At 39.2% G+C, this 26,566-nt stretch overlaps 4 protein-coding genes across 4 annotated transcripts; 3 read left to right on the top strand and 1 right to left on the bottom strand.

Annotated features, from left to right (window-relative positions):
• The first annotated feature begins 4,823 nt into the window (after positions 1 to 4,823).
• LOC115744876 (ADP-ribosylation factor-like protein 6-interacting protein 4) lies at positions 4,824 to 5,931 on the top strand. Its single transcript, XM_030680270.2, has one exon. It carries the CDS (start codon positions 5,294 to 5,296, stop codon positions 5,699 to 5,701), a length of 408 nt encoding a protein of 135 aa, XP_030536130.1. The 5' UTR covers positions 4,824 to 5,293; the 3' UTR covers positions 5,702 to 5,931.
• Positions 5,932 to 12,945: 7,014 nt separating this feature from the next.
• Positions 12,946 to 14,954, top strand: LOC115744861. Its single transcript, XM_048280929.1, has 4 exons — positions 12,946 to 13,513; positions 13,556 to 13,815; positions 13,911 to 14,060; positions 14,477 to 14,954. The coding sequence occupies exons 1-4, from the start codon at positions 13,078 to 13,080 to the stop codon at positions 14,762 to 14,764; spliced, it is 1,134 nt and encodes a 377-aa protein (XP_048136886.1). The 5' UTR covers positions 12,946 to 13,077; the 3' UTR covers positions 14,765 to 14,954.
• A 200-nt stretch (positions 14,955 to 15,154) lies between these two features.
• LOC115744860 (pentatricopeptide repeat-containing protein At4g14820) lies at positions 15,155 to 17,788 on the bottom strand. The gene is made up of 2 exons (XM_030680249.2): positions 17,193 to 17,788; positions 15,155 to 16,963 (listed from the first exon to the last, which is right to left on the bottom strand). Exons 1-2 carry the CDS (start codon positions 17,786 to 17,788, stop codon positions 15,370 to 15,372), a joined length of 2,190 nt encoding a protein of 729 aa, XP_030536109.1. The 3' UTR covers positions 15,155 to 15,369.
• Positions 17,789 to 19,653: 1,865 nt separating this feature from the next.
• LOC115744859 (late embryogenesis abundant protein D-34-like) lies at positions 19,654 to 20,840 on the top strand. Its single transcript, XM_030680248.2, has 3 exons — positions 19,654 to 20,070; positions 20,172 to 20,459; positions 20,629 to 20,840. The coding sequence occupies exons 1-3, from the start codon at positions 19,726 to 19,728 to the stop codon at positions 20,794 to 20,796; spliced, it is 801 nt and encodes a 266-aa protein (XP_030536108.1). The 5' UTR covers positions 19,654 to 19,725; the 3' UTR covers positions 20,797 to 20,840.
• Positions 20,841 to 26,566: the final 5,726 nt, after the last annotated feature.

Raw genomic sequence — 26,566 nt, 5'->3', positions numbered from 1 at the left:
GCTTTTTTCATGCACATGTGTTAGTTGAGAAATGTCTAAAAAGTTCTAAACCTATTGTATGGTGGTCAATTAAATTCTAAACCTTTTGACGATTTACAAATTTAGTCTTAAACCTTTTGACAATTTATCGATGTAGTCCTTTCGCCCAATTATCCAAATAATAGATTTAGGATTAAATTGGAAAAACTTTAAAAGTTTAGGACTAAATTAACCCATTGAAAGGTTTATGACTAATTGTCAAGTTGTCAAAAGATTTAGGACTAAATTGACAAAATAGAAAAGTTTATGCCTAAATTAGTCGTTGTACAGTAGGTTTAGGACATATGGACAATTATTATTGTGTTTGCTAGTCAACACAAAGATAATTTCCAGATCTTTAGTGGAATCTCTTTAATTACTTGACTAAATTATTTCAAAACATGCTATTATTCAATCCTATGAGTCCTTTCTCCTTACCCTCCTCCATAATGTGGGTCTCTTGGATAAGGTTGAGCTAAAGCATGAGTAAGGTCAAGAGCAAAATAATTTCTCTTTGTTTGTTATATATATATATATATTCCTAAAAGCGCAAGACAAGGCATAGCCCTCATAATTCCTCATGACTGCGCCTGATCATTGATGAGTCTTTTCCAATTGTTGCTTACCTTGAAATCAATCTTGATGATTAGATTGTGGTGAGATCATGCGTGGTCGTGACATTTATGGAATGATTGCGATCCATGTATCGGGTTTTCAATCAAAATCTACAATCAATGTGGACCATATCATATATCTCTTGAGCGTGGTTCTCTTCTGATAAATACTAGGGTTAACAGGAAAGCAAAAGGCCGCAGCCATACATGTAATAAAAATTTGGTCGATCAAGAGTCCTTTGCCACCTTTTATCATCCTCTAAAATCACTGTAACCCAGTTTACAAAACAAAAGAAGAAGAAGAAGAAGAAGAAGAAGAAGAAGAATCAAGACGAAAAGGGTACAAGATAGAACAAAGTGATCCATGTTATATATTTCTGAGGGAATGCCAGCTACCACCTATATATATTGTTATTTGTGAATTAAGAATAATGTAATTCCAACAGCCAATAAAGAAGCATACCTTAACAAAATTCATTGGCAATCGAAGAACTCGCCTGGAAAAAAAATCCCGATGTTATAACCCATGTGTAGACGTGTTAGGTCTATTGACGGTGCAAAAAGCAAATTATTGAGGCACTGTCGCTTATTTGTGGGACCTGTCTAGACCTTAGATACATGTGATCACCATTCACTTAATGACTTAAATATCTAGATAAAACTATTATAGATGGTATCAGAGGCAAGTTACAATTTTTTGCACTCTATTCAATTAATATTTCATTTCAAATGTGGCTTCCGATTTGCCTTATTACCATAGACTTAAGTATCAAACAGGCTTCACTCATGTGGGCTGGGACCACTACCAATAGTCTAAATGCTTAAACAGTTAAATGAAAACGTTTTTTAATATTTACAAACTATAACACTCCCCAGCACACGTAGGCTAGACTTTGGCCTTAGCCTAAGACGTGGGAATATGCATTTGAGAAGGTAAATTGGCACCTAGGAGATTTGAATCCAGGTTCTCCTGCTCTAATAGCATGTGATATTTGATAGGATTACTACTAACTATTCAAAAATTTAAACTGTTAGATGAAGGCATGGTTCGATATTTACATACTCTAAGTTTCTGACATGATCAATAGTTATCAGTCAAATCCAACAACTATGGAACCTTAAGGAGAAGTCCGATTACAAACTTTGACGGATGAAACTCACCAATGACGAAGAGCCATATCCCAAGTTCAAGAACACTCTTTTTGAAAATATTGTCAAGTAAAAGATGGCGTGATGGAGGACAAAAGCGATGGAGAAACAACCCCAAGTTGCACGTGGGATAAGCAGGCTCAAAACCCTACTCGTAAAGCAACTCAACATGGGGTGGCAAAATTTAGGCATTGCATTATCTATTTCGATCAACCAATCCATTTCCTTTTCAAGCGATGATTCCGAAAAAAAAGGGAAGCATCGTGTCCACAAGAAAGTGATGCAAGATGGCCCAAACACATGAATTTTCAATTTTGTGTAGGAACAGGTTTTCAAAAAGGAAGAAGGGTTTTACATGAACAAGTCAATGGAGAGGACAAGAGAAAATGGCGAAGGGTTAGGGTTTTAAATGCCCATTATGTGTGAAAGTGGACAAAATGATTCTGACTAAAAATCAAAGTCACATGATACCATATATACCTTCTACATTGAAATGCAATCATTTTCCAATACAAGACAAAAAGCAGGTGAAGGAGAGGATCATCAATCATTTCTGAACCGATTTCCATTTCTAGAATTAGGTTCAACTGTCTCAAGTGAATAGTCAGCTTGTTGCTCATTCTTTCCTCCCTTGAGAAATCACATTCCGGATATAAATTAAAAAAAGAGTATTGTATATACTTATTCCACAAATTGATAGCAAGAACTTATTGATAACTAGCTTTTCTTTATTTAGTTAACCTTTTTCGAATAGATTATCCCTTTGCAAAGAACCAACATCATCGGTGGTTGTAGCTAGCGTGTTAACCCAAATCGGTTTGCTTATGGTTATAGTCCCATGGAATGACCCCTGTATATTAAATCTTTTGTCAGTGGCACCTCTATGACCACGTGGTAAGGGTTTGCCCATCCTCAAGTCCATTTAGGAACCTATCATAGTCTAGAAGAAATGTGGAATTTCAAGCTTGGGGAAAGTTATTGGCCGGGGTGGACTTTCTCATCCTTTCACTTAAGAAGAAAGAAAAATGTCACCTATGAATCGATCTTGTCCTCACATAATGCATTCTTTGGAAAATCTCAAGGTGCAATAAAGGGCAGTTTGATATCGGCCGAAAAGTAGGGATAGGCATCCAATGAAATGTCTCGTCAGGTCTATCGACAACCATAATTTTCCCGTGAACAATGTTCTCAACCATGTAAAATGCGCATTAATTTGGGCATTATAAGCAACTTATTATGTTCATGGGGGACCAAACAGACATTGAGTTCATCAAACCCCAAGAAAGAACAAGAAAACGGAAACAACATATGTCGGAGCCAGAAGCTAGGGCCATGGCTTGGCGTCAGCGAAGCCAAGACAAAAACCCAATCAACGACCGGTTCAACTGAAAGTAACCGTCAAAGAGGGGCGAAAAGAAAAGGTGAGGATAGAATAACCATGGTTTTCCAACTACCAATGCATTTGCAAAATGACAAAGGAGAGAGGAGAAGGACATTTAATGTTAACCTAATCGATTTCCTATTGTATAAATGAATTGTGTCCCTCTATAAAATGCTTGAAAAGGCCACTCATGAGGCCCCATGACCACCTTTTGTCTCGTTTTCCACTGCCCATGTCCCTTAGAACATGGAGTAAATTATGGCTGCTTTCTCCACTTCTCTCTCTCTCTCTCTCTCTCTCTCTCTCTCTCTCAATTATTGTCTAATGTGTTGCAGGCAATGCATAAAAATCTCTCCCCACGGAGTAAAATGTTTGTGCCCAATGTTTTGAGCTTTCGAGTAGTCTCCAATGGATGTTCCATGTATTATACTGTGTAATAATGGAACATATAAGTTTGTGCTCTTGATGGAAAAAATGGTTTGGACTGTTGGAGTGTGATTTATACTCTCCATCGATAGGGAAGCACCGGTATCCCGTTCCATGAATAATGGGGCAAAGCCTCGAGCCGCCAAATGACTTTTATAGTTTGAGTTCATATTTTATTAGTAATTCGGGTTTGGACTGATAAATAATTATTGTCATGTGTGCTTTTTTTTACTTGTAATTGAGTGATGTAACAGAGAGGTGCGAAGTGCTAATTATATGGAATCCTATACTGAATATAGCTCCATTTTAAGGGTAAATCGGGATAAATTTTGTGTCTCGAATTCTCTATCTCGTTTTTACCATTTACTTCGATGTGGTTTGTGCGCCGAATCCTAACATGGACAAGATAAATGAGTACTCCATATAATGTGTACATTATACGATATTAATCGTATAGGATGGGATGTGGAGGGTGTTTAAAGGGTGCAAACCATCTCATGCAATTTTTAAAAAATCAGGGAATCCGAACTTTCTTTGCTCTCTACAGCAAAGAATATCTTAACTTGCTGTATTCGAGATTAAGAGAGAGTAGTACACGATTCGGATATATGTGCCAAGAGATGAAAAATAAAAGGTCATCCATATAAAATGATGGAATAGCGGAAACTCAAGCCTTTGTATTCTCTGTGGGATAATGAAGTCGCTAGTCCCAATATTCTTAAGCAGAACTGCAAAATCGCCACAGCTTTGTTATTACAAAATGGTTAGATGTTCGTCCTCAGCTGAAGTTGATGACTGATTTTGCTAATACAGACTTAATCTCGTCAAATTTGTTGACAAGGACTCTCTCTCTCAAATATTTGCCCATCCTAGGGTGGCCACCGCCGCGAGGCTCGCACCCTTCTGGCGATAGCTATTGCCACCACCTCGTGGAGGCACCAGCCTCTACGGTGATTGATATGACCCCTTTCTTTTTTTGATTGATGATAATTTTTCATACTGATGATGTGGTGCTCATTTGGCGTCACATGAGAAATCTGAGCAAGTTCAAATGTGGCGCGTGCTTTCCGACGTTCTAACTTAACCTTCACACCAATCAAAATCAAAGAATATGCTAATGTGAACTTTTCTTCAAAAGTATATAGACCATTTTAAAGAAAAGATAGAAGGGCTACTCTAAATTTCGAGTATAGGAACCATACCTTACCTATTTTACGCCATCTCTATTTTACATGATTGAATTGCTATTATAAGTGCATGGACTCATTTTTCCACTTTACCTTACCTACCCTAGTGCAACCTCTTCAATTTATCCGTGCACATATGCCATAAATATAATGTTCCCCTCCTCTTCAAGAGATTCAGAACTTCTCACCACTTCGCAGTCAGGGCACCAAAAACTATCTCATGTGTTGAGGCACCAACTCAAAAGGAAATTGTAAAGAAAGCATTGATTTTTCTCTCTCCCTGCCTCTCTCTCTCTCTCCCTCTCTCTCTCTCTCTCTTGCATGAGTCAAGCCCAACTATAAAAAGGCATCCTCAATTTACGGCAGGGTCTCCCAAATTGATCAGTTTTCAGCTCCTGAAGTCTTCAGAGACTCCTTGGGAAACGAGTTCTCAGCCCTCCCAGACACAACCCCTCCAAAAAAAAGAAGACCCAAAAGGTGAAAAAGAAGAGAGAGACAGAGAAGGACAAGAACAGAGCATGGAGATCGAGATGGTGAAGTGCGAGTGCTGCGGGCTGAAGGAGGAATGCACCCAAGACTACATATCCCAAGTGAAGTCCAAGTTCGAAGGCAAATGGCTCTGCGGGTTGTGCTCGGAGGCCGTGAGGGACGAAGTGAGCAGAGCCAACAGCAGCAACAAGACGCCATGCGGGGTTGACGAAGCCGTGAGAGCCCACATGTCCTTCTGCAGAAAGTACAAGTCGAGCCCCGCGTTCAGGGTCGCCGATGGGATGAGGCAGATGCTGAGGAGGAGGTCCGGCGATCTGTCGTCTTCTTCATCTTCTTCATCATCATCTTCCTCTTCTTCTTCTTCATCTTCTAAGAAGTACTCGAGATCAACCAGCACTTCACAAGTTGGTGATGAATCGCCGTACTCACTGTACTGAATGGGGGAAGCAGAGGAAAGTCTAGCTCTATTCCTGTTCTTTGGTTTGGCTTTCTTGAAAATCCAACCAAAAAGGAACCTCAAAAAAAAAAAAAAAAAAAGGAGGAGAAAAGTTTTCATCTTTTGTCTTGTACAGGGGATGTTGAATTCAGTGGAGGCTTCTTCTGAGCCCTGGGAATTTTGGCTGCTTCTTTCTTTACCCAAGTGTTCATGGGATGTGATTTGCTCCTATTTTTGTCTCTCCTTTTATTTTCTATTTTCCCCAAATAATTTCCAAATACCCTTTTTCTTTTTCTATTTTTTTTTTCCAAATTTTCTAGGTCAATATTTTCTTCAGATTGTCCATTGACTTTTAGCCTGCATCATACAATTAGTCTTGCTAGAGAGGAAAGAACAAAAATACAATCATTGGCCCTGATCATGCATAATGGAAGTGGTAAACCAGGAAATCATTCTCTTTCCCCTCTTTTTCTTGACAATTATTTTTCTTTACATTATACATATGACTTGGTAAGAATATAGAATATATATATCTATATATATTTGTGTGTGTGTGTGTGTGTTTTTTTTTGTGGGTGGGCCGGCAAGAAATATAGGAATTACATGTATATTCACTATTTTCAATTTTTTTTTAATATCAAGAATATCTAGGGTAAATCTAGGATCTCACAACATCACAAGTCAAAGGTCGTTTCACTAAAGAGAGGACTAATTCAACATCATGACATGGGCTTCAATTATTAAAGCTAAGAAATGTTGAATTTTTTTTTCCACCATGCCTAGGTTATCATGTTGTATGTTGCAATTATTCGTGTTGTCTTTTCCACGACTTAGCACGAGTTTTAACCATTGGGGGTCCTGGTTTCAATCATGGGTTCTCACCTGTTGATTTAGACCACCACCATATGCTCCCACATGCTAAATCCATTATTGGAAGTCCAAAACTCAATAATTTGGACCGGAAAATGATAATTAATTCAACCAAAGTCAAAGAATGTGAAATATAAAATTGGGCCAATTACAATTCACTCAACCAATAGGCATGCGGCTATGCTTGTAAAGGGATCGAGGCCGGAGACGCTAATATCATAGGCGAGAGGTTCAATTCCCGTACTCTGCAAAAAGGTCGAGTAAAAGTCAGAAAACGATGAGAGTTAGAGATAGGACAGATAAAAAAAAAATTTACAATTTAGTCATGGTGCAACGACTCTCCCGAGAAAAATCTTAAAGGTCACTCAACCCCTAAGAGTACGAAACCCAATAAATAACAATATCATTTTATTGAATAATGATATGAGTTTATTAAATCAATTTGAGATGATAAGTTCTTAATTCTCGCCATGACAAGCGGACACATGAAGATTCTGTAGAACATGGTATCTTGTTTTAGTTGGAATCCATATATAAAAAAATGAATAGTCTACATATTCACAATTTTCAATTATGTAAAGAGTGATTAATCTATTAGGTTTTGGGGTATATGATGATTGTTGTATTCATATACTTACACAACGGTAAACTATACTAATAGGAAAAAGGACTTTGCTAGCATAATAATATTTGGGTAAATGTAACAATAAGGATAGATTGTGAGCAACGAGTTCTTAAAAGAATAGACTCCACAATAATTTAATTAAGTATTATTTATTTTTTATGGCCCAAAATAGATGTATTAGTTTTACAATCACTCAAAACTATTATATAATCAATTTCTTAGAAATTATAGGCTACTTTTAAAGTTAGAACCGTAGTTTACATATTAATTTTAACCTTTTTCATTTGTTCCATTCTACCCTCCATATAAATGCGATTATAGAATCATGATAGTTTTACCCCTTCAAGGTAAACTACCGTGCATGCATCGAACAAGATACAACATAATACTTGCCCGTGCTAATAGCACATAAAGCTTGACACGCAACTAGCCAATGCAAACTCAAACCCTCGAAAGTTTAGCCCCGATATGTCGATAAATGAACCCTAACTTCACATCTAATCATCTCTAGATCCGTTGACGAACATCGCACCGGCTCACCAAACCCTTCGGGGCGGTCAATCTCGAAAGATAATCAAGGGGCGGCGGATTGTAACTTTCAGTTGTTTAATACAATGGATTTTCAGTTGTTAATACAATGGATTCCTCGCTATTTATGTGTACAGACGTACGTCAGCAGGCAAAATTATAGGGATGTTGTTCCCCATGCGATACAGTTTTGAGATCTTCTCATTCATGAGGGGTCGGTCAATTCAGACAAGGCAGGGCAGAGAGACAGCAACGTACATTATTTCAATTACATGGCCATTGGCCACTTCTGTGTCCGGGCTTTGCGCCGTCCATTTAAGGCTGCGGCATCTCGAATTGGATTCCGATTTTGAGTTTGAGACTGTAACGCAATTGCCCTAGCGAAATTCATTTCCTTGGGGGGGCACGTCTCCCCGAGTCTTTATTTTATTTATTTATTTATTTGGTCTCCGAGTGGCCACGAGGGCGGACAAGGGTCGGGTGACCAACCGCTCACGACGATCCTTCGAATATGTGACTACAGAAGCTTTTCCGTGTCATGAAATTAAAGTTACGATGAGAGTCCCGAATGACTCGATCCATCTTTAACAGTCGGGTAATCGTGTCGCCAGTGCTTTTTCAATGCCCATGTTTTCTGCATTAACTTACAGTTGATATGTAATTTTGTTTCTAGAATTGAGTATCTAATGAAATTCAAACATATTTTTATCAGTACTCTATTACTTTCTAGGGCTTTGATATCATTACGGACCTTATGTGACTATGATAGTAACAATATTTTGTGAGCCGTAAATTCTTGAAGGAAATAGACGTCATAAGATTTTTTAATTGTTTATTATTTATTTTTTTAATAGCGCAAAATAGACTATTACAATCACTTAAAGATTGTTACATAATCAACTCTCTACTTTCTATATTGTCCGAACATATGCAAGTGGGAAACGACACATATCAAAAGTGTTTTATATATAGTATAGGGGAAAAAATAACTACCTCATTCACAGATAATGGATATATATATATATATATATATATATATATATATATTATGCATCTATTTGTCCGGGCTAACTCACAAACTAAAAAGCTTGGTTCAATACATTAAATCGACCCAGTCAGGCATCGAGTTCAAGAGTTGGAGGTCATGTACACTACATAGGACAAAAGCTGTGAAATTTCTTCTGAAAGTAAGAACAAGGTAGAATTTAACATGTAAGATGTTGAAAAAGACATACAAGGAGGGAGATGGGTATGTAGCACGCTCCATGGACACTTTACGAGGGTTGTTAAAATCTTTGGGTAGCTACCGGAGGTTTTCGGCGATGCGACGGCTGCTTCGAGCACCAACAGCTATCTATCATGAAATCGGTCGTTCCGTCCGTATTCATGATTTTGGTTGAATTGGTGAACGAGATGGGCGATCGCTTCTTTAACGAAACAATATGGTCTATGAAAGCAATGCATCCTCCGGTTGATTCGACACGATGAATTGCACCCTATGGACAAAGATGGCGCCCTTATTGAATGGTGCCTCGATAATTTTATGGTCTCCGGTTGGTAAGAGGAAGAATACTCGACAACCTTTCGCTGGCTCTTCATTTTCATCTACCAACTCGTCGGAGACGTAATTGGCAACAAATTACCCTAAATACATTAAAAGGGCCAGCGAAGATGACGTCGACATTCTGACACAGCGGAATAGGAGAGCTGCTAGTTTTCGGATCCTTTCCGCCGTGGTTTGTAGCATGTGAACCCCATCGGCATCCACGGCACCATCGAAATCCGCATTCAATACTAGACAACAAATATAGGGAAACAACAGGTCAAGTTTGTCTATGAAAAATTTAGAAATGAATGTGGTAAGGCGTGATTGGTTTTTGCAAAATTTGACTCGAGCCGAACATGCTCAACGTAAACAAGAGGACAATGACTATCGTATCATCCAAATCATGGTAATGGTAACGGACACAGAGCTGAACACATCAACTCTATTAGAGATTCTCTTAGGTGTAATTGTCACGACCTAAAGTTCGGGAACCTTAGGTTACTAAATTATCAGGTTAATTATTTAACTAACCTAACTCGAACTCTCCCAAACCCATACCAAATCGCAACTTAAGTTTATTTTATAATTGAATCCGACACTAATCATTTACGGTAAGTCGATTAGAAACCTTAATAAGATATCGGGAGAAATATCTTATTTCTACATATTAGAGAAAATGAGTCCGTGAGGACTTGGTTACATTAATTTAGAAAAAATTAATGCCATTTCAATATCAATTTTCATGAAAAATCCCTTTTGATTGAATGATGTGAATTGAATGATTTAGAAAACAAAATGGACCATATGACCCAAATTCGTCATCAATTAAGCTCCAGATTGCAGAAATTCTAAGGCCAAATAGCAGCTATATTAAGCACCAAATAACAATGAAAAGGAGAAAATTACACTTTTAGTACCAAAAGTTGTGTGCGGATACACTTTAGTGCCAAAAATTTCATTTGGATTTGTCAAGTTTATGAAAAAAAGATCATTTTAGTGCCAAGTTCGATTTGATCCTCCGAAAATCTGATGTGGCATTATGTTACTAATATTTCGTGCCGACGTGGCTCCGACGAAGTTAGCAATTAAAAAAGGTACAAAATTTTAAAAAATATTATAAAAATAAAAATACAAACTCAATTAGTTTACAAAAATAAATAAAAATCTAAAATTTGGAAAAAATATCAAAAATTCAAATTTTATTTAAAATAAACAGAAAAATTCAGTTAAAAATTAACAAAATAAATTAAAAACACTAAAAAAAAAGTTATAGAGCGGCCCACCGTTGCTGGCAATGGCCGGCGACGATGGGGCACGGCCAACGGTGGTCGCCGAGCCCAGCGATGGTAAGGGTGCAAGCCCTCGCCTCCCGATAAGGTTTGTCTTTTTTTTTTTCTAAGGTTTTTTGTTAAATTTTAAAATCATTTTTAATTTTATTTTATATACAATTTGTATTTTAAACGAATTTATTTTTAGATAATTTTTAAATTTGAATTTGATTTATTTTAATTTATTCTAAAGTTTTAGAAGTCCACGTGGACTTATTATTATTTTTAATTGTCATTTTATATTAAAAAATTAATTGTTATTGACACATGGTAATTTTGGCCGGAAAATTTCGTCAGAGGCATCAAAGTAATTTTTTTTGTCTCTGACGTAGAGTCAAAGTGATCTCCGTACACAACTTTTGATATCAAAGTGATATTCCTATACAACTTTTGACACTAAAAATGTATTTTTCCCCGATGAAAAGATAAGGCTGAATAACCTCAAAATCTAAGCTGATTGAGCGCTAAAACAAGATTGATCCGCAGCTCGGGAAGGCAAAAAGTGAGCAACTTTGGGCGACGGTGCTATGATTGATGTGTGCCCGCATGAGGATCTGCTCGAGCAAAGATCCGCCCGGATGGCATGGTAACTTATTTGTCTTTTTGTCTTTGGCCTCTTTCTTGATCTTGACGATGATCTACTGTGGGTGGACTTCGCATGGTCCTCTATGGGACCTTCGGTTTTGGCCACCGAAAATCCGAAAAGATCAGCAAGGAATTTAGCTAGGTGCCGCTAAATTCATGAACAATTGGAAAAAAGGACAAATTGAAGTTGCAGAGGTGGTTGAGATTGCTGCAAGAGTTGAAGCTCAGGAATTGAGGCGCCAGGAAATTGACGTGAGGCTCTACGTCCTCTTGTTGCCATTGAGCGGCTTCGGAGAATCGTAGTCGACGGACGGAGGCTATGTACTCCTTCTCCTCAGAACCGCCTCTAGACGACGAATCGATTAACACCCAGCCAGCCCTCTTTTTTCCCCTGCGCTCTCTCTCTATATGGCCATATATTCAATGTGCGTGGCCTCCTTTTTGAATGCCCTAGGTATAAGTGTGTATACATAGAGCTAAGAGTTCTAATGCTAGTAGGAGTAGGATTGAATATGAGCCATTAGATCTTTAGAGTCCCAATCCTCTAAAACTCTAATCCCTAGCTAAGGTAGGACTATTAATTTAAATATTCTGAATTAAACCAAATTTTGAAGAGCCCTAATCTCCTAGAACACCTAAGAATTTCGGCCAAATGGGTATCTATCTAAATGGGCGTGGCCGAAAATCCTAAGTCTTATCTTATGGGCTTATCGGTGCAATTCCGGGCCTAATCGGGCTTTAATTAACTAATGGATAATTAATTAAATGCCGCACATAATTAAATGAATAAAAATGGCCCGAATTGAATTTTAAAATGAGTCCAAACCCCATATAGAATTTGATATAGAATTTGGCACACCACCCTCCATTGCCTTAGTCGAAAGTTTTAGACTAAGTTTGGTTCAACTATCTATTCAAATTAAGCTCAATTGCTTCGATTCTAGTCTGCATGCAAGAATGATCGATAGAAAAATAAAAATGCAATACATGAGGAATTAATTTTTGGTATTTCATTTTATGCTTAAATAAATGATTTAAAGGAAATCAAAATTTAGGTGTCAACGCAGTTTGTGAGTATTCGTTATTAAGGCATTTGTACATATGATTATTTTTTTCAATATATTGGAAATTTTACTTGTGCTTCATTCATTTTTAGTTGGATTGGTGTTTTTTTAATTAAATCCCTCAATTAAATTTTGTATTATTGGTAATATTAGTAAAATTAGTTTAAGTTTTTTTTTTGTAATTTTTTAATTAAAAAAGAATGTGGTATGATTTTTTTTTAGTTTTACAATATATGTCCTCCAAATATGCTACAAATAACATGATATCATTTTTCATTGCTCAAGTTGGACGAAACTAATAAAAAAATCATCAAGTATATTAATTTATTGAATTCTAGGATAATTTTATTTTTGTAACAGGTTTTAGGTTCTTGGTTCTCGCGCTCTTGTCAAATATTTTAATAACTAATTGAAAATCCGTGCCTTATATTGCTCTAAACTTTTCTTTTTTTGAGTTGGGAAATATTTATTTTTTTTATTTATCGAAAGTGGGGAAATATTTACTTAAAACAAAAAGGATTTTAATCAGAGTTCTTAAACCAAAGTTGTGAGGTGGAACTCGGGTCAGTCCGGTATTTTCCCCGGACCCGACCCGCACGGACTCGGCAAACCGACCATTCTTGGCCGATCAGTAGCGTAGGGTTATTGGACCAAAAAAAAAAAAGTAGCGTAGGGTTTGCTCGCAGACGACCGTTAGAATTCAAATTTCAAAACGATAAGAAGATCTCAAACCCCCGAAACCCTCATAACACACCCAGAGAGAGAGAGACGGGCAGAGAGAATAAGAAAGAGACGGCCAGAGAGAATCAAACACATTGATCCAACGCAGCCATGAAAGAACTTCTCTCCGACTCATCATCATCCTCCTCCTCCTCCTCCTCCTCCTCCGTTGCTGCAAAATCAGTGACCACCACCGCCAACGTGTCCACCACTCCGATCCGGGACGACCGAGCCGAGTCCAGAGACAGCTGCTACTTCCCCGGATGCCGTAAGGATGCCAACTGCGACTGCCAGATCTGCTTGGCCAGCATCAGCGCGACCCTCGACCTCATGCCCGCTAGCATCCAGAAAAGCTCCTTCACTAAGCTCTCCCCTTTGACACAGCCAACGGGGCCACTTCGCGCCCCATTGTCCTTCGACCCATCTGTTCTGTCCACCCCTGGGTCGAGCGTCTCGAAGACAGTGGACGGTCCGCGGAGCTTGAAATCGGCTGCATTGCGTGAGGGGAAGGCGATGGGGAAGAAGAAGACAAGGTCGGGGTCGGGGTCGGGGTCGGGGTCGGGGTCGGGGTCGGGGTCGGGGTCGGGGCCGCGGCGAGTGAGGAGGTTTCTGGGGTGGGCTTTGTGTTTCGCGTTGATAATCATGGCAGATTTGGGGCTTCAGTGGTTGGTCTCAGCTGCCGTAAGGCCTGAGCTATCGATTGACGCAGTGAGGCAGATTGGCGAGGAATCTCAGAGAGTAAGTGATTTGATTAGGAAGATCAGGTTTTTGCAGGCAGAAATACGGGATTTTGTTGAAGGCAGGGTTTCAAATTGCAGTGACCGGAATTCCGAGTGGAAGATCAGTCAGGTTTTGAATAAAGTTTGATTTTTTCTCTTTTACAAGTCAATTTCTTTGTTATTGAATTTCTCAAGTGATACCACTGAGGTTCTCTCGTCTTGTAGGATGGTCAGCTATTGAATTCTAGGTGCACACTGTATAAATCCATGACAGAAGAGGTCAGCATATGGGGATGGCCTTTGCAGACCGCAGGGCTTCTCAAAACCGGCGCTTCTTCGAGATCATTCACCATCATCAAAGGCAGAGTCACAGAGGTAAATTTCAGCATTGATTTCTTTCTGTCCATTGACATATAAAATAACAGTTGATAACAATCCGAAATGGCTATAGTAGCAACCAAATCTGTCGAGTGATACCTTACCAAAAAAAAAAAAATCTGTCGAGTGATTGTTGTTTTGTTACCACAATAAGATTGTATCTTTCAAGTTTACCAAGTAAAAGGTTTTAGCCTTATGTAACTAACTGGGGTCTAAAATCTGTGTGACCTTTCATGTAATTGCTAGAAGCACTTGCACTTTAACTTTCTTTTTGATGTAGCAACTATCTGAAGTGCAAACTTTCAAAGGATTGATGAGCTGAAAACTTGCGAAAGATTTCAAATTTCGGCTTCATTTTCCTTTGTGTCATACCATTCGCTCATGGTTATATTTTTTAATCTTCTGTTTAATAGTGGAGCAATGGAAACCTGGGCTATGTCATCCGAAAGGTAACTAGTTCTTGGGTGCACGGAAAATGGAGTTCATCTGTTGTGCAGCTTGATCCTGGTACTTTGATACTGGAGTACAAAAGGAGCTCGATATTGGATGACTCGGGATTTCTTATGAAGGCGCTGGAGTTCTTGAAGTACCAGGTGACAATAGTAATCGGACAAATGCATCGACGGTTTTGGTATTTTCCTGCTTTCGAGGACCATCCCGTGCAGATCAGAGCAAAATATATCAGCAAAGTCCCAACTTGAGGAGCTTGTGTGCTGCAGAATGCTTCGGTTCTTGATTCTCATCCCTTATGAGAAACTCTTTTGGTTTTTCTGGGCAGCAATCACATTGTGAAATTAATAGCTCTTGATTTTGACTATTCTTTTGCTTTTCTCGGCCATACTTTGAACAGCATTAGTTTGAACAAGTTTTAGATAACAACTGTAATTATTCAACGCGGTAGTGGCAAAATTTTATTAGCTTTGTAGAGGTAAGTTCTGATTGCCAGACAGAATTATAGCTGATGTAGTCGGCTGTAAGTTTCAGAAATGTCCAAGATGCACAACTTCTACATTAATAAACATCCACAGAAATCAAAGTTCGCTGACCATGCAATTGCCGACATTTCAGCTTGAAAGATACCTAATGATATCCAGTAAGTGGTTAAGCAAGTGGAGCTCCTACCAAAGATGAAGAATGAAACAGAAGCCTAGTGTGCAGGGACAAGGCATACGCAAACTTTTTTTGCACATCAGGGTCTTGGAATTACAGAGTAAGCATTCTGCATGAATGTTTTCTTTACAGAGAACAACTACAGTGGAATTTACAGTTACGATCAATACTGGAAGGAGAAGGTAGCAGAATACAATCACCAATAGTCTCTACAAGAGCAAACGCCATCTTTGCAATGGTGAAACCTAGTCCTGTCTCTGACAATGATTTCTCTTCTGTATTCCTTTGAGATAAGCTTCATGAAAGTATGACAGTCCTCGCATATCCTGAGGTTCTTTACTATGCGGATGCACGATCCTGTTCTTTGGGTCAACAAGCCGTAGCAAACTGCCAACTTCTCACTATGCCAAAGTACCACTTCTCTCTTATCTTCATCCTCTACATCAACCAAAACACATTGGGCACTAGGAGCATAGCCGACAAGCTTCAACTCTCTAACCACCTCTTCTAATTTCACATAGATTTGATCTGCTCGATTGTGATCTCGGTCAGCCATAGCAAACTGGTGTACCTTGTTGTTTAATTCAATCCTACTCCACCCCCTCTCCTTGAATACGCCCCTCTGTCTCATTAATTGCCTCAACTCACCGACATCTTGCCATTTTCTATGTTTTGCATAGATATTTGATAAGACCACGTGAGCTCCATCATGATCTGGTTCCAGCTTGAGGAGCTGCTTGGCAGCAAATTCTCCTAGTTCGTCCTCACCGTGAACCCGACAAGCGGCCATCAATGAACCCCATATGACAACATTAGGAGCCAGAGGCATCGTCTCTATAACCTCCAAAGCTTCTCTCAATAGACCAGCACGCCCAAAGAGGTCTACCATACAACCATAGTGCTCATATTTTGGTTTGAGATTGTGTTGACTAACCATGGATGAGAAGATTTCCCGGCCCTTCCCCACCAACCCAGCATGGCTGCAAGCATAAAGCACGCCAATAAATGTTATCTCGTTAGGTGCGACATTTTCTTGTTTCATTTGATAAAAGAAACTTAGTGCATTGTTGGCATCCCCGTGCATGGCAAAAGAATTGATCATAGTGGTCCAAGAGATCACGTTTTTGCTCGAAATTTTCTCAAAAACTTTCCGCGCTCTCTCCAAGCTACCACATTTCGCATACATATCAATAAGGGCGTTCTTGATAGGCAGAGCTTCTCCAAAACCATTCTCATCGACATACTTATGCATCCATCTGGCTTGATCTAAAGCACCAAGATGAGCACATGCAGATAAAACACTCAGGATGGTGATTTGATCAGGTTTTATCCCCCATGATTGAATCTCCTTAAACAAAGTGAGAGCTTCCTGAGGTTGATCACTCTCAGCATAGCCAGAGATCATTGCACTCCAACAGACCAAGTCTTTTTCATCCAGCTGGTCAAAAATTAGCCGTGCATTCTCAACTTGTCCAACTTTGGAATACCACGATATCATGGCAGTTGAAACAACTAAATTTTTAGGAGACATTTCGTCGAAAAATTCTTGAGCCAAATCCATGCAACCAGAACTTGCATACATGCTGATGAGGGCACTCTGTATATGGGGATCCAGTATGATATTATTCTCGGAGATGTACTCATGGATCTTCTTTCCATAGGTTAGGTTACTGGCCCGAGCACAAGCTGAAAGTATGCTAGAAAGAATCATCTTGTCTGGTTCCACATTAGACCTCCGCATTTCTTCAAACAGAGACATAGCTTCATCAAAGAGGCCATTCTGACAGAACCTGCCATGTGAAAACATAATTCGCATGAATAAGGTGGCAGGGAAAGTGCAATCTATAGCATTATACATTTAAGACACTACTGCATTTTGGCTTCTCAACTGTTAAAGATATGCGTTGCAAAAAGTTTCCACTATCCGCGACAATCACCTACAACTAGTACAGGCTATAAACTCAAAAGGACACAGTATCGGGTGTATCTGTACGTGAAACAACAAGGAAATCACCATACCCATCAATCATAATGCTCCAAGAAACCACATCTCGCTGCCACATTTTATTGAACAGCAGGTGCGCATCCATAATCTGCCCACCCGAAGCATACGTACGGACCAAAGCAGTCTGCACAAAAGGATCACCACCGTACCCCAACTTGACAACCAACCCATGAATCTCCGACCCTTCAACTAACCCCACCACTTTGGAGCCCGCCTTGAGCAGGGGAGGGAAGCTGAACCTATCCAAAACAACGCCCTCCCTCCACATTTCATCAAACACAATGAGGGCATCCCCGGGCCGGTCGCCGCGGGACAGCTCCCGCAGGAACTTGTTCAGGACTCTCGTTTTCGACGAGTCGGGGACGTGGCGGAAGACGGAGAGGGCGTAACCGAGGCTCGGGGAGGAAAGGAGGAGTTGGGCAAGGAGGGGCACGGCGGAGGGGTGGTTGAGGTTGGTGCGGCGGAGGATTTGGGCATGGGCTTGTCTGACATGGGTCGGGGTGGTGGCAGTGGATAGGGCGGTGTGAAGCGTGGTGGTTGTGGCGGTTCCGGCGGCGGCGGAGGAGGAGGGAGGAGGGAAGGACGTGGCGGGATGGAGCAGCGTTTCCATGGCTAGAGCCTAGACCGTCGAATACGTTGGGAGTTTATGATCTCCTTTGATTTTTGTTAAATGAAATTAATTGTCTAATTGGGAAAGTAAATTAGATTCACGTCTTGACCCGTGCCGAGCACGCGCCGTAATTAACTTAGGCTTCATTAGTAACTCGTAACTTGCTTTGCTCTTGAGGTCCACCAAAGTGATCTTAGCCTTACAAAATTCGATCGTACCTCTACGTTTTCAAAGGTTGAGGACTCAACTCACCAAATTAAGACGTTAGAAACTCAAATAATCAATAATTAACTAAGGATTAAAACGTTGAGAAGAGATTCTGCACTAACTCATGTCCTTCGTTTATCTTAGGTGTATATGACTTCATATCACCATGAATGACAACGCTTCTGTTTCGTCAAAACGTTACCGACAAAGCACAATTCGAAATGTGATATGGAAATCGACAAAGAATGCGAAAGATACTTTGTTGATTCTTGAACAGGGATGCAAATTGAGGATTTACGGCAACTGAAGGCCATTGGAGCCAACCATGTAAAAGAAAGGGTGAAAATTGTCCAAAAAGTTCTAAATCTATTGCACTTTTACACTTTCACGTTTTGCCATTTAAGTTCATCCGACCAATTTTAACTATAAATCATTGAGTTGGACGATGTTTGTCTTACATGGCTTAATCGGCATTTATGTGGATAATTTTCAATAATATTATATATTTTTTTTAAAAATTAATTTTGTACTTTGTTATTTTCTTTTTCTTTTTTTTTCTTTTCCTTTTTTTTACTGTGGCCTACAAGGGTGTTTAGGCTGCCTTGCCCAAATCTAGGCAAGGATGGCCTTGCCTACAACCGACGAGGGCTTGCCGGGCCTTTCTGGCCACAATAAATAAAAAAAAGGAAAAAATACAATAAATAATAAATAATTTGTAAAAATACTTAAAAATTGAAAAATTATCAACATCAAGAATAGTCGTGTCACGTAAAATAGCCGACGTCCACATCAACAATTTCAAGCCAAAATTGATCGGATTGACTCAATTAGCAAAATTAAGACTGTTTAGTACTGAATTTGTAAAAGTACAATAGGTTTAGGACTTTTTTGAACAATTTTCCCAAGAAAAGACTATTGGAATGTACAGATAATAAGAAAGTGAAATTGAACAATTAGTGTTCATTGATTGATTGACTTGACGATCCTTTACTCGAACGACAATCTTAATATTACTAGCTACTAGTGACGGTTAGCAGCAATCACGGAGAAAGCAAATAACATTCTAGGTTGCCCTTAAAATTCAGCAATGTGTATTTACAAATGGTTGCAAAAAGAACCGCTACTCGATGCACTTTCACCCCACGTCGACAATTTCTTCCACGGCTTGCAACTCCTCTTCTCGACGATTATGACAACCCATGTTTCTAGATCATTATCATCAATGCTTCATGCAAAACACGCAATAATTATATTAAATTTACGGTTGTCTTGAGTTTGTTTTCATCTTGGAACTCCCGCCAGCTGGTGCTTCTTGACTCGCTAAGACATGCCGGGAGGGAAGCAGTTTTTTGTTTTGTTTTTTTTAATGTTGGCCGAGTGATTGATTCGACTGAGTAAAGATGAACCAAAATGCCAAAAAGATGACGATGAGATACCACGTCTACCAGTCCCCATGCAAAAAGTGCTTATCAAACGCGTGTGTCCTTCCCTCCGCCGCCACGTCAGCCACCGCTCCGCCACGTGTCCCGGCGTCCAATCGCGTTGACTAGCTTCTTCCCAAACCCCGACCCGCAGAACTAGCCACGTGTCCTATCGGACCGCCTTGTCACACCCTCCGTCCTACTTATATCTGTTATCTGCCGCAGCCGAAGTCACTTGGGCCCGATTCTGAAAGCAAGAGAGAAGTTATTCAGACGCCAACCAGGTATTATTTGCGACTTCCATTGAAGATGAGCCAAGAACAGCCAAGGAGGCCACGAGAGGAGCAGCGGCAGCGGCAACCTGGGGTCGAGCCAATCAAGTACGGCGACGTTTTCTCTGTCGCCAGCGACCTTGCCTTGAAGCCCATTGCACCGCAGGACGCGGCAACGATGCACACTGCCGAGGCTGCAGTGCTCGGACAGCCTCCGAGGGGTGGCCCTGAGGATGCTATGTGTGCCGCCGCAGAATGGAATGAGAGGGTTGGGCTTGTTGGCCGCGAGGATCGCACGGACGTTGTCGCAGAAGAAGGGGTCACAGTCACCGAGGCTGAAGTCCCTGGCGGGCGTATCATCACTGAAAAAGTGGCTAGACAGGTTCATCTTTTTTTTCCGCTTCAGCTAAAAACACAGAGATACATTCCTGGTCATCATCTGTTCGGATCGTATCAAAAACGTCTCCGTTCGAAATTCGTTAGGTTGTCGGCCAGTACATCGAGGGCGCTCATGCGGCAGATGCGCAGGTGCAGGCGGTCCGGCAGAGTGCGATAACCATCGGCGAAGCGCTGGAAGCGGCTGGCCAATCGGCCGGGGGCAAGCCTGTGGATCGAGGCGACGCGGCCGCCATATTCGTGGCGGAGCAATGTGTGACAGGGAGCTCCGTGGCCGTACCTGGAGGGTTGGCGGCTTCTGCTCAGACGGCCGCGGCTTACAATGAGGAAACGCTCAGGGACGATGCCAAGATCAGGCTCTCCGACGTCCTCACGGTAGTTCTTTGAAGATGAGATGACGTATATAACTTGAATATGACAAACCTTGCTAGGTGTTCTGCAAAAGAGTATATAGTGTATAAGTGGTATTAATTACTTTTTATGGGTGTGTTGGTGGTTAAGGCCGATAGGAATTGAGCTTAAACAAAAGAGTTTTTATTAACAGGGCGCCGCCGTGAAGCTGCCCGCAGACAGAGCCGCGAACCGGGAGGACACGGAGAGAGTGGCGAACGCAGAGCTGAGGACAGGGGGCAGGACGTCAGCCCACCCTGGCGGGGTGGTGGCGTCGGTGGCCGCGGCTGTGAGACTCAACGAGAGCATCACCAATCCGTGAAGAATGAAGTGAAAGCTTCGTCCTTTGCAAGTGTTTAGAGCAAGAAGTTTCCTAAGTGTGTGTTAAAGAGAGGTTTTCTCTCTGTCCTTGCTTTTCCTCTTGGTGGTTGCCCGTGTAATGGGCAATGTCCATAGTGCTGCTTCTCTCTTCGGTCGATGAACTGATGGACACTCTCTTTTTGGGCAAATGATGGGGAGATCGTGTCCACATGTTGGAATTTTTCCACGTGAATTCTATAAGAACAGGGTCAGTTAACGAGAGACGGTTTCTTTTTCTTGCTTTCCTTCCGTTTACGAAGTTCTTTTTCTTTCGGATCTAAGATTTAATCTAGACATAAAGGTTCTCTGTTTCGGGGAGATTTTTATTCCAAGTCTAGTCTATTTGAGTTTTTTGCGCTGGTTTTCGCTTTTGATCTTATTTTGTTAATGTACTTCAGTTTCGAAGGAGATCGGAAGAATTTTTAGGTTTCGCTCTCACCGCATTACACGGTGCTCGTGTTGGGAATGTTGAATTTAGGTGCTTATCAGTAGTAGAAATAGATAGAGATCTTGGCATGTGCTTATTACTAAAGACAGATACGGTGATTGATCATTAGTTTTGGTTTGAAAGAGTCATAGTTTTGCTATTTGAGTGGGTGATCCTTATTTGATGATTCATTCTTGAAGTCGTATGTGATTGGTTTGCAGTTGTACCGCGAAAATATATGAGAAGTTATTTGAAAAAATGTTCTATAAGAACTAATAAATAAGATAGAAATACCAAGACTCCAAAGATGAGATGAGTGGTGCCCGCCATCTTGAGTTCTCTTGTAGAATAAGAATTAGAAGTAAATATTGAGACCTTTTCCCTTTGTTTTATGGATATTTTTTAATTCAATTCTCTACTAATTTGTGATTGGGAAATGCTTTCCCAACAATAATGTCTCTGACAGTATAATTTCAACCGTGGATCCACACATAATCACCGCGTGTTTTGCATAAAGCACGTGACTGGAAAGATTGTGTAATCAGAAATAACTAATAGTACTTTCAAACCGCTAGGTTAGCAGCTTCCTTTGTGATTCTTCTATTTTGTCCATTTTTCGAGCAAATCAATTAAAACTGCAAAAAAGTTTGACATATTTGGAAATGCTCGTCTTACTTTGAGCTTTTTCCAAATTGAAGAAGAAAACGTCAAACTGATTACATGATGGGTTCAAAATTAGGAAATGCTTTCCTGATAGTACTGTCAGAGATTGTACAATCTCAATCGTAGATGCACATAACATCACTGCGTGTTTTGCATAAAGTACTCATTGATTGGGAAATCGTGTGATCGATTTCTCGGACTATCGGGTTAGCAATTTTCCTCAAAATTCCATCAAATAATGAGGTGAAGTACACAAAATTAAGAGTTGATATGTATATGATGAAAAAGAAAATTATTTTTCCAAGGCATCAGATGTCTTGCGTAAGGATAGCGCCTTTCTAAGGCGTTTTCGATGTATTCGATCTTTTGCACGGACAACACTAGCCTCAAAGGAAAATGTCAAAAAATGTCCTTAGGATTGAAGATTAGTAAATCTTCTTTTGAAAAAAATAACTATTTCAATTTGAACGCATGGTAACTTTTGAATTATGTTATTTTTGAATTGAATGTGTGCTGATATTTGTTTTCGTTATGGTTAATACTAAAAACAAGTTGTCAAACCAATGTACTCAAAGAGAGTTTACGATTGAATTGGCACAATTATAATAGGTTTGGAACTTATTTGATGGTTTTTCCTTTTTGAACATATACAACTTTCCTTTGAAAGGTTGCATATTGATTGTATCCCGTTGCAAAAGACAAACTATAAATTCGTATAAAAAATAACAATTATTTTCGTACTTCAATTTTTACAACTTGTGTACAAGGTTGATTTGTGTCAATTTTGATCCTCGATGGTAAATATTAAGTGTGCCAAATTCACGCACATGCACGCGAGTATTGTAGGATCTAATCCACTTGACCCATGGTCTTTAGTTGTGAGGTTAGAATCCTTCCCCTTGTGTATTAACCCACGTACTTATTTTTTTCTACGTGGGACAAGACAATTTTTTTTTTTTACAAACAAATTTTCAACACCCCCACCATCGATGCTTCCTGTCTGCTTTTTTTATTTTGCTTCCATTTCCTATTTTTTGCCACCAATGGCTCCGAGTCTAGACATATTTTGCATCGTCATTAACACATGACACATCATTTATCAAAAAAATAGAGAACTCCGACAAGTTAAGACGCGTTGTCTATTAAATGTATATCTTTATATATACATGATAAATTTATCTCTCATATATATATATATATATATATATCAACGATGAGTTTCTTCTTCTTGTTTAATTAGAGATTCATGATTGGGTTTTTTTTTTTGGCTTGCTGAATATATTAATTTTGGAGTGACTGGATATATAGCTTAAGTATATATATGTTTGATAAATTTACATTTTGACTTTTAATTTATTGAAAATATTTAAAATTGACCCCATGTGTGGCGAATTGGCGTGTAGGAATGCTGGATTCACGTGTTAACCATGTGTCATTCGCATGTCAGAGAGTGTCAAAGAGTATTAGGAGAGTGTTAGAGTGTCGGACATGACACAGCGGTTCCTAGAGAGTGTCGGGGCTTCATAGAGTCTAGGACGACTCCCAGGTAACACTGGATCTGTCCCCATTTGAGCGTGCTAGTTCCTCTCTTGGTTCTTCCTATTTCTGAGTTCTTGGTTTAGCCTCTGTATGCATCATCAGTTAGCTTTTCTGCTCGCAATGAGATTCTTTGGCGATTACGGTCGAGGGAACGATGGTTAATGATGAATGCTCCAAGAGTGTTTGATGAAATTCCTATGCTAGGTTTCGTGGCATATTCCGAGCTTTTTTCCAAAATAGGATTAAAAAAATTTATCGAAATAGGTTAAAAAATTTACCATTTTAGGTGTGGTTCGGTAGTCTTACTGCTGCGCTGGTGGGCCTCGCTTGGCAGCCTGACTATCGAGCGATGGGGGGCCCCCCGAAAATTCACAGGCGCTACATAGGTCAACAAGGGCGCTGTAGAGCCTTCGGCTCTGTTTTTTAAGCAAAGCCAAGGGCTTTGCCTCCCTCACTCTTCCTCATGCTGTAGAAATCCTTTCCATCACGCTGTAGAAATCCTCTCTCTTGCGTCATACTCTTCCTCACCTCAAAAGCTCCTTGCCAAAGGCTCTCCCTCACCTCAAAAGAAGAGCCCTTTCGTTGTTGTCGTCAATTTTTCCTTGCTCAATACTTTCTGTCGTCGACCTCATTTGCTCATCGAAGGAAATCCCCTAACCTCTAGCGCCTTTATTGGTATTAAATAATTTTTCAATTAAGTATTACATTTTTATGTAAATTGATGTTATTATATGTTGTTAGTACTATGTTTTTATTTTATTGTTAAGATTTTCATAATATTTAAATTAATTTGTGAATTTTTTTTATTTTGCAAAATTTGAGATAAAAACAAAGCCGGCCTCCTTATTCAATGCTTTCTCTTGGCAGTTTGAGCTCCTCATTTGGTGCGTGCTCTCCCTCGGTAGTTCGAGGTAAATTTCGTTGTAGTTATTTTTTGCAGTTTCATAAGCATATATTTATTTATTTGGTTATTATTTATACATGAATATGTATGTTACTTATAGGTTGCTAATAATATGTTTTAATTATTTGTTAATGATTTGATAATAGTTATAATGTTTACGAATTTAGGCATTCTTTAAAAATATTTACTGTTTTCGGAACTAGAAAAATAATTAGGTATCGCGATCCGGGGATTTTCAAAATATTAAAAGTATTTATGTTTATGTATTCTTTAAAATAATTACCAATTTAGGCATTCTTTAAAAATATTTATGTTTACTTGTCACGATTCGACGCTTTTCAAAATATTAAAAATAATTTTAAGAGTTTAAAATGAATTCTTCGGAAAATAAAAAAAAAGGTCATCAGATGGCTCGACAAGTGCGGGCCGGGTTTGACCCGACCATGAAAATATTTTTTTAATAATTTCAAAATTAGGAAAAAATCAGAAAATATAAAATTGATTAAAAATGTGGAAAAATCATAGAAAATTTCAAAAAATTAAGAAAAATTCTTTAAAAATAAAATAAAAAAAAAAAGAAATGGCCACAATCAACTGGCTATGGATTATTGTGGGTATTTGGCCCCCGATTTTTCAAAAAAATGATGATTTTGCCCTTTTGGCAAATTGTCTCACAAAAAAATAGAAAAAATTCTAAGAAATTTCCAAAAAAATTCCCAAACCGGCCAAATCCCAATTTGGATATTTGGCCTCCGATTTTTCAAAAAAAAAAATGACTATTTTTCCCTTCTGACAAATTGTCTCCCAAAAAAATTGAAAAAATTCTGAAAAAATCTTTATAAATCCAAAAAAATAGGAAATGGTCACAATCAACTGGCCATAGACTATTTTGTGTATTTTGGCCGACAACTTTCAAAAAAATGATGATTTTTCCCTTTTGACAAATTATCTCATAGACCGAGTACTTTCGGCGGTTTGGTATACAGCAGCCAATACCTATTCCTCCTCGCAATTATAGAGCATTGCATGATATTGACTTAAGGCCGGTTAGGAGAGATTAGATAGATAAGTACAAATGGTGGATCGATATTTGAGACAGCCGTGTCGATTATATTGTCCATAATGATCTTGCAACGAAACCACTTCACTATCATTCAGGATATATGAAGTGGTACTAGACATACGTGAAGGTGGATTTCTCTTACGGGAGCCGCAATGGGTTCGACGGTTCGTGCAAACACTTTCAATTTCATTCATTAATTTTTTTTGGTAATATAAATTATTTGCATTTGATAACTTTTGTTAATTTTGATATCATTAGCGGGATGATGACATCGAACAAATCTTACATATGATAGATTCAGCCACTCTATCTCCTCAGTCCCGGGCGATTACGGAGAGGATAGCTAGAGCAATGCTATACGCCCAGAATAAGGAAAGATGACTAACATTGACGCCGCCACCCCAACCACCAATTACAGTAGCATCCGTTGGGCAGCACGAGGATGACCCACTTGAGATTGTTCAGCCAACTTGAAGGACCACTCGAACTCATTCAATTGATGATGTTGTCCCTTATCCCTTGGAATATCATACGACATATTTTACGCCGGGATTTACTACGGGATTTGGCCAGGCATATTTTGCTCCAGGGTTCACCTAGTTTGTCTGCCCATTTCACGGGGGATTGACTTTTCAACAGCCGTAGACCCCACCTACTTCTCTGGCTGCATACGGATTCGATTTTCCTCCTTCTTTCCATGCCTTCCTACAATAGGATATGTACCGTCCGAGCGTGGCATATTTTTTCACTTTGATGATGCATCTACATCACAAGATATGCTTTCGTCATCTACACATCTTACTCATTCAGATTCTTATCCTCGTTTATACAATATTAGACTCGCCGAATGACGAAGATAACCTAATTACGAATAAGAGGTCTTGTAGGAAGACGATATCATTAGTAGATGTAATTGCGGTTAACGATTATTCTCTATTACGAAAATCCCACGTTTTTTATATATCTTACCACTTTTATTTTATGAATATTTTTAATTAATTACATAAATACAAAATTATTTATTAATTATATATATTAATTAATTATTGATAATTATATTATAAAAATAAGCTTCAAAAGAAAAAAATTATAAATAAAATAAATGTTATAAAAATGTAAAAAAAATTAGGAAATTT

Source organism: Rhodamnia argentea, chromosome 6 (assembly GCF_020921035.1).
Source record: "Rhodamnia argentea isolate NSW1041297 chromosome 6, ASM2092103v1, whole genome shotgun sequence".
NCBI classification, from domain to species: Eukaryota; Viridiplantae; Streptophyta; class Magnoliopsida; order Myrtales; family Myrtaceae; genus Rhodamnia; species Rhodamnia argentea.
The sequence above is the reverse complement of the archived record's forward strand: the minus strand, read 5'-3'. Positions and strand labels throughout refer to the sequence as shown.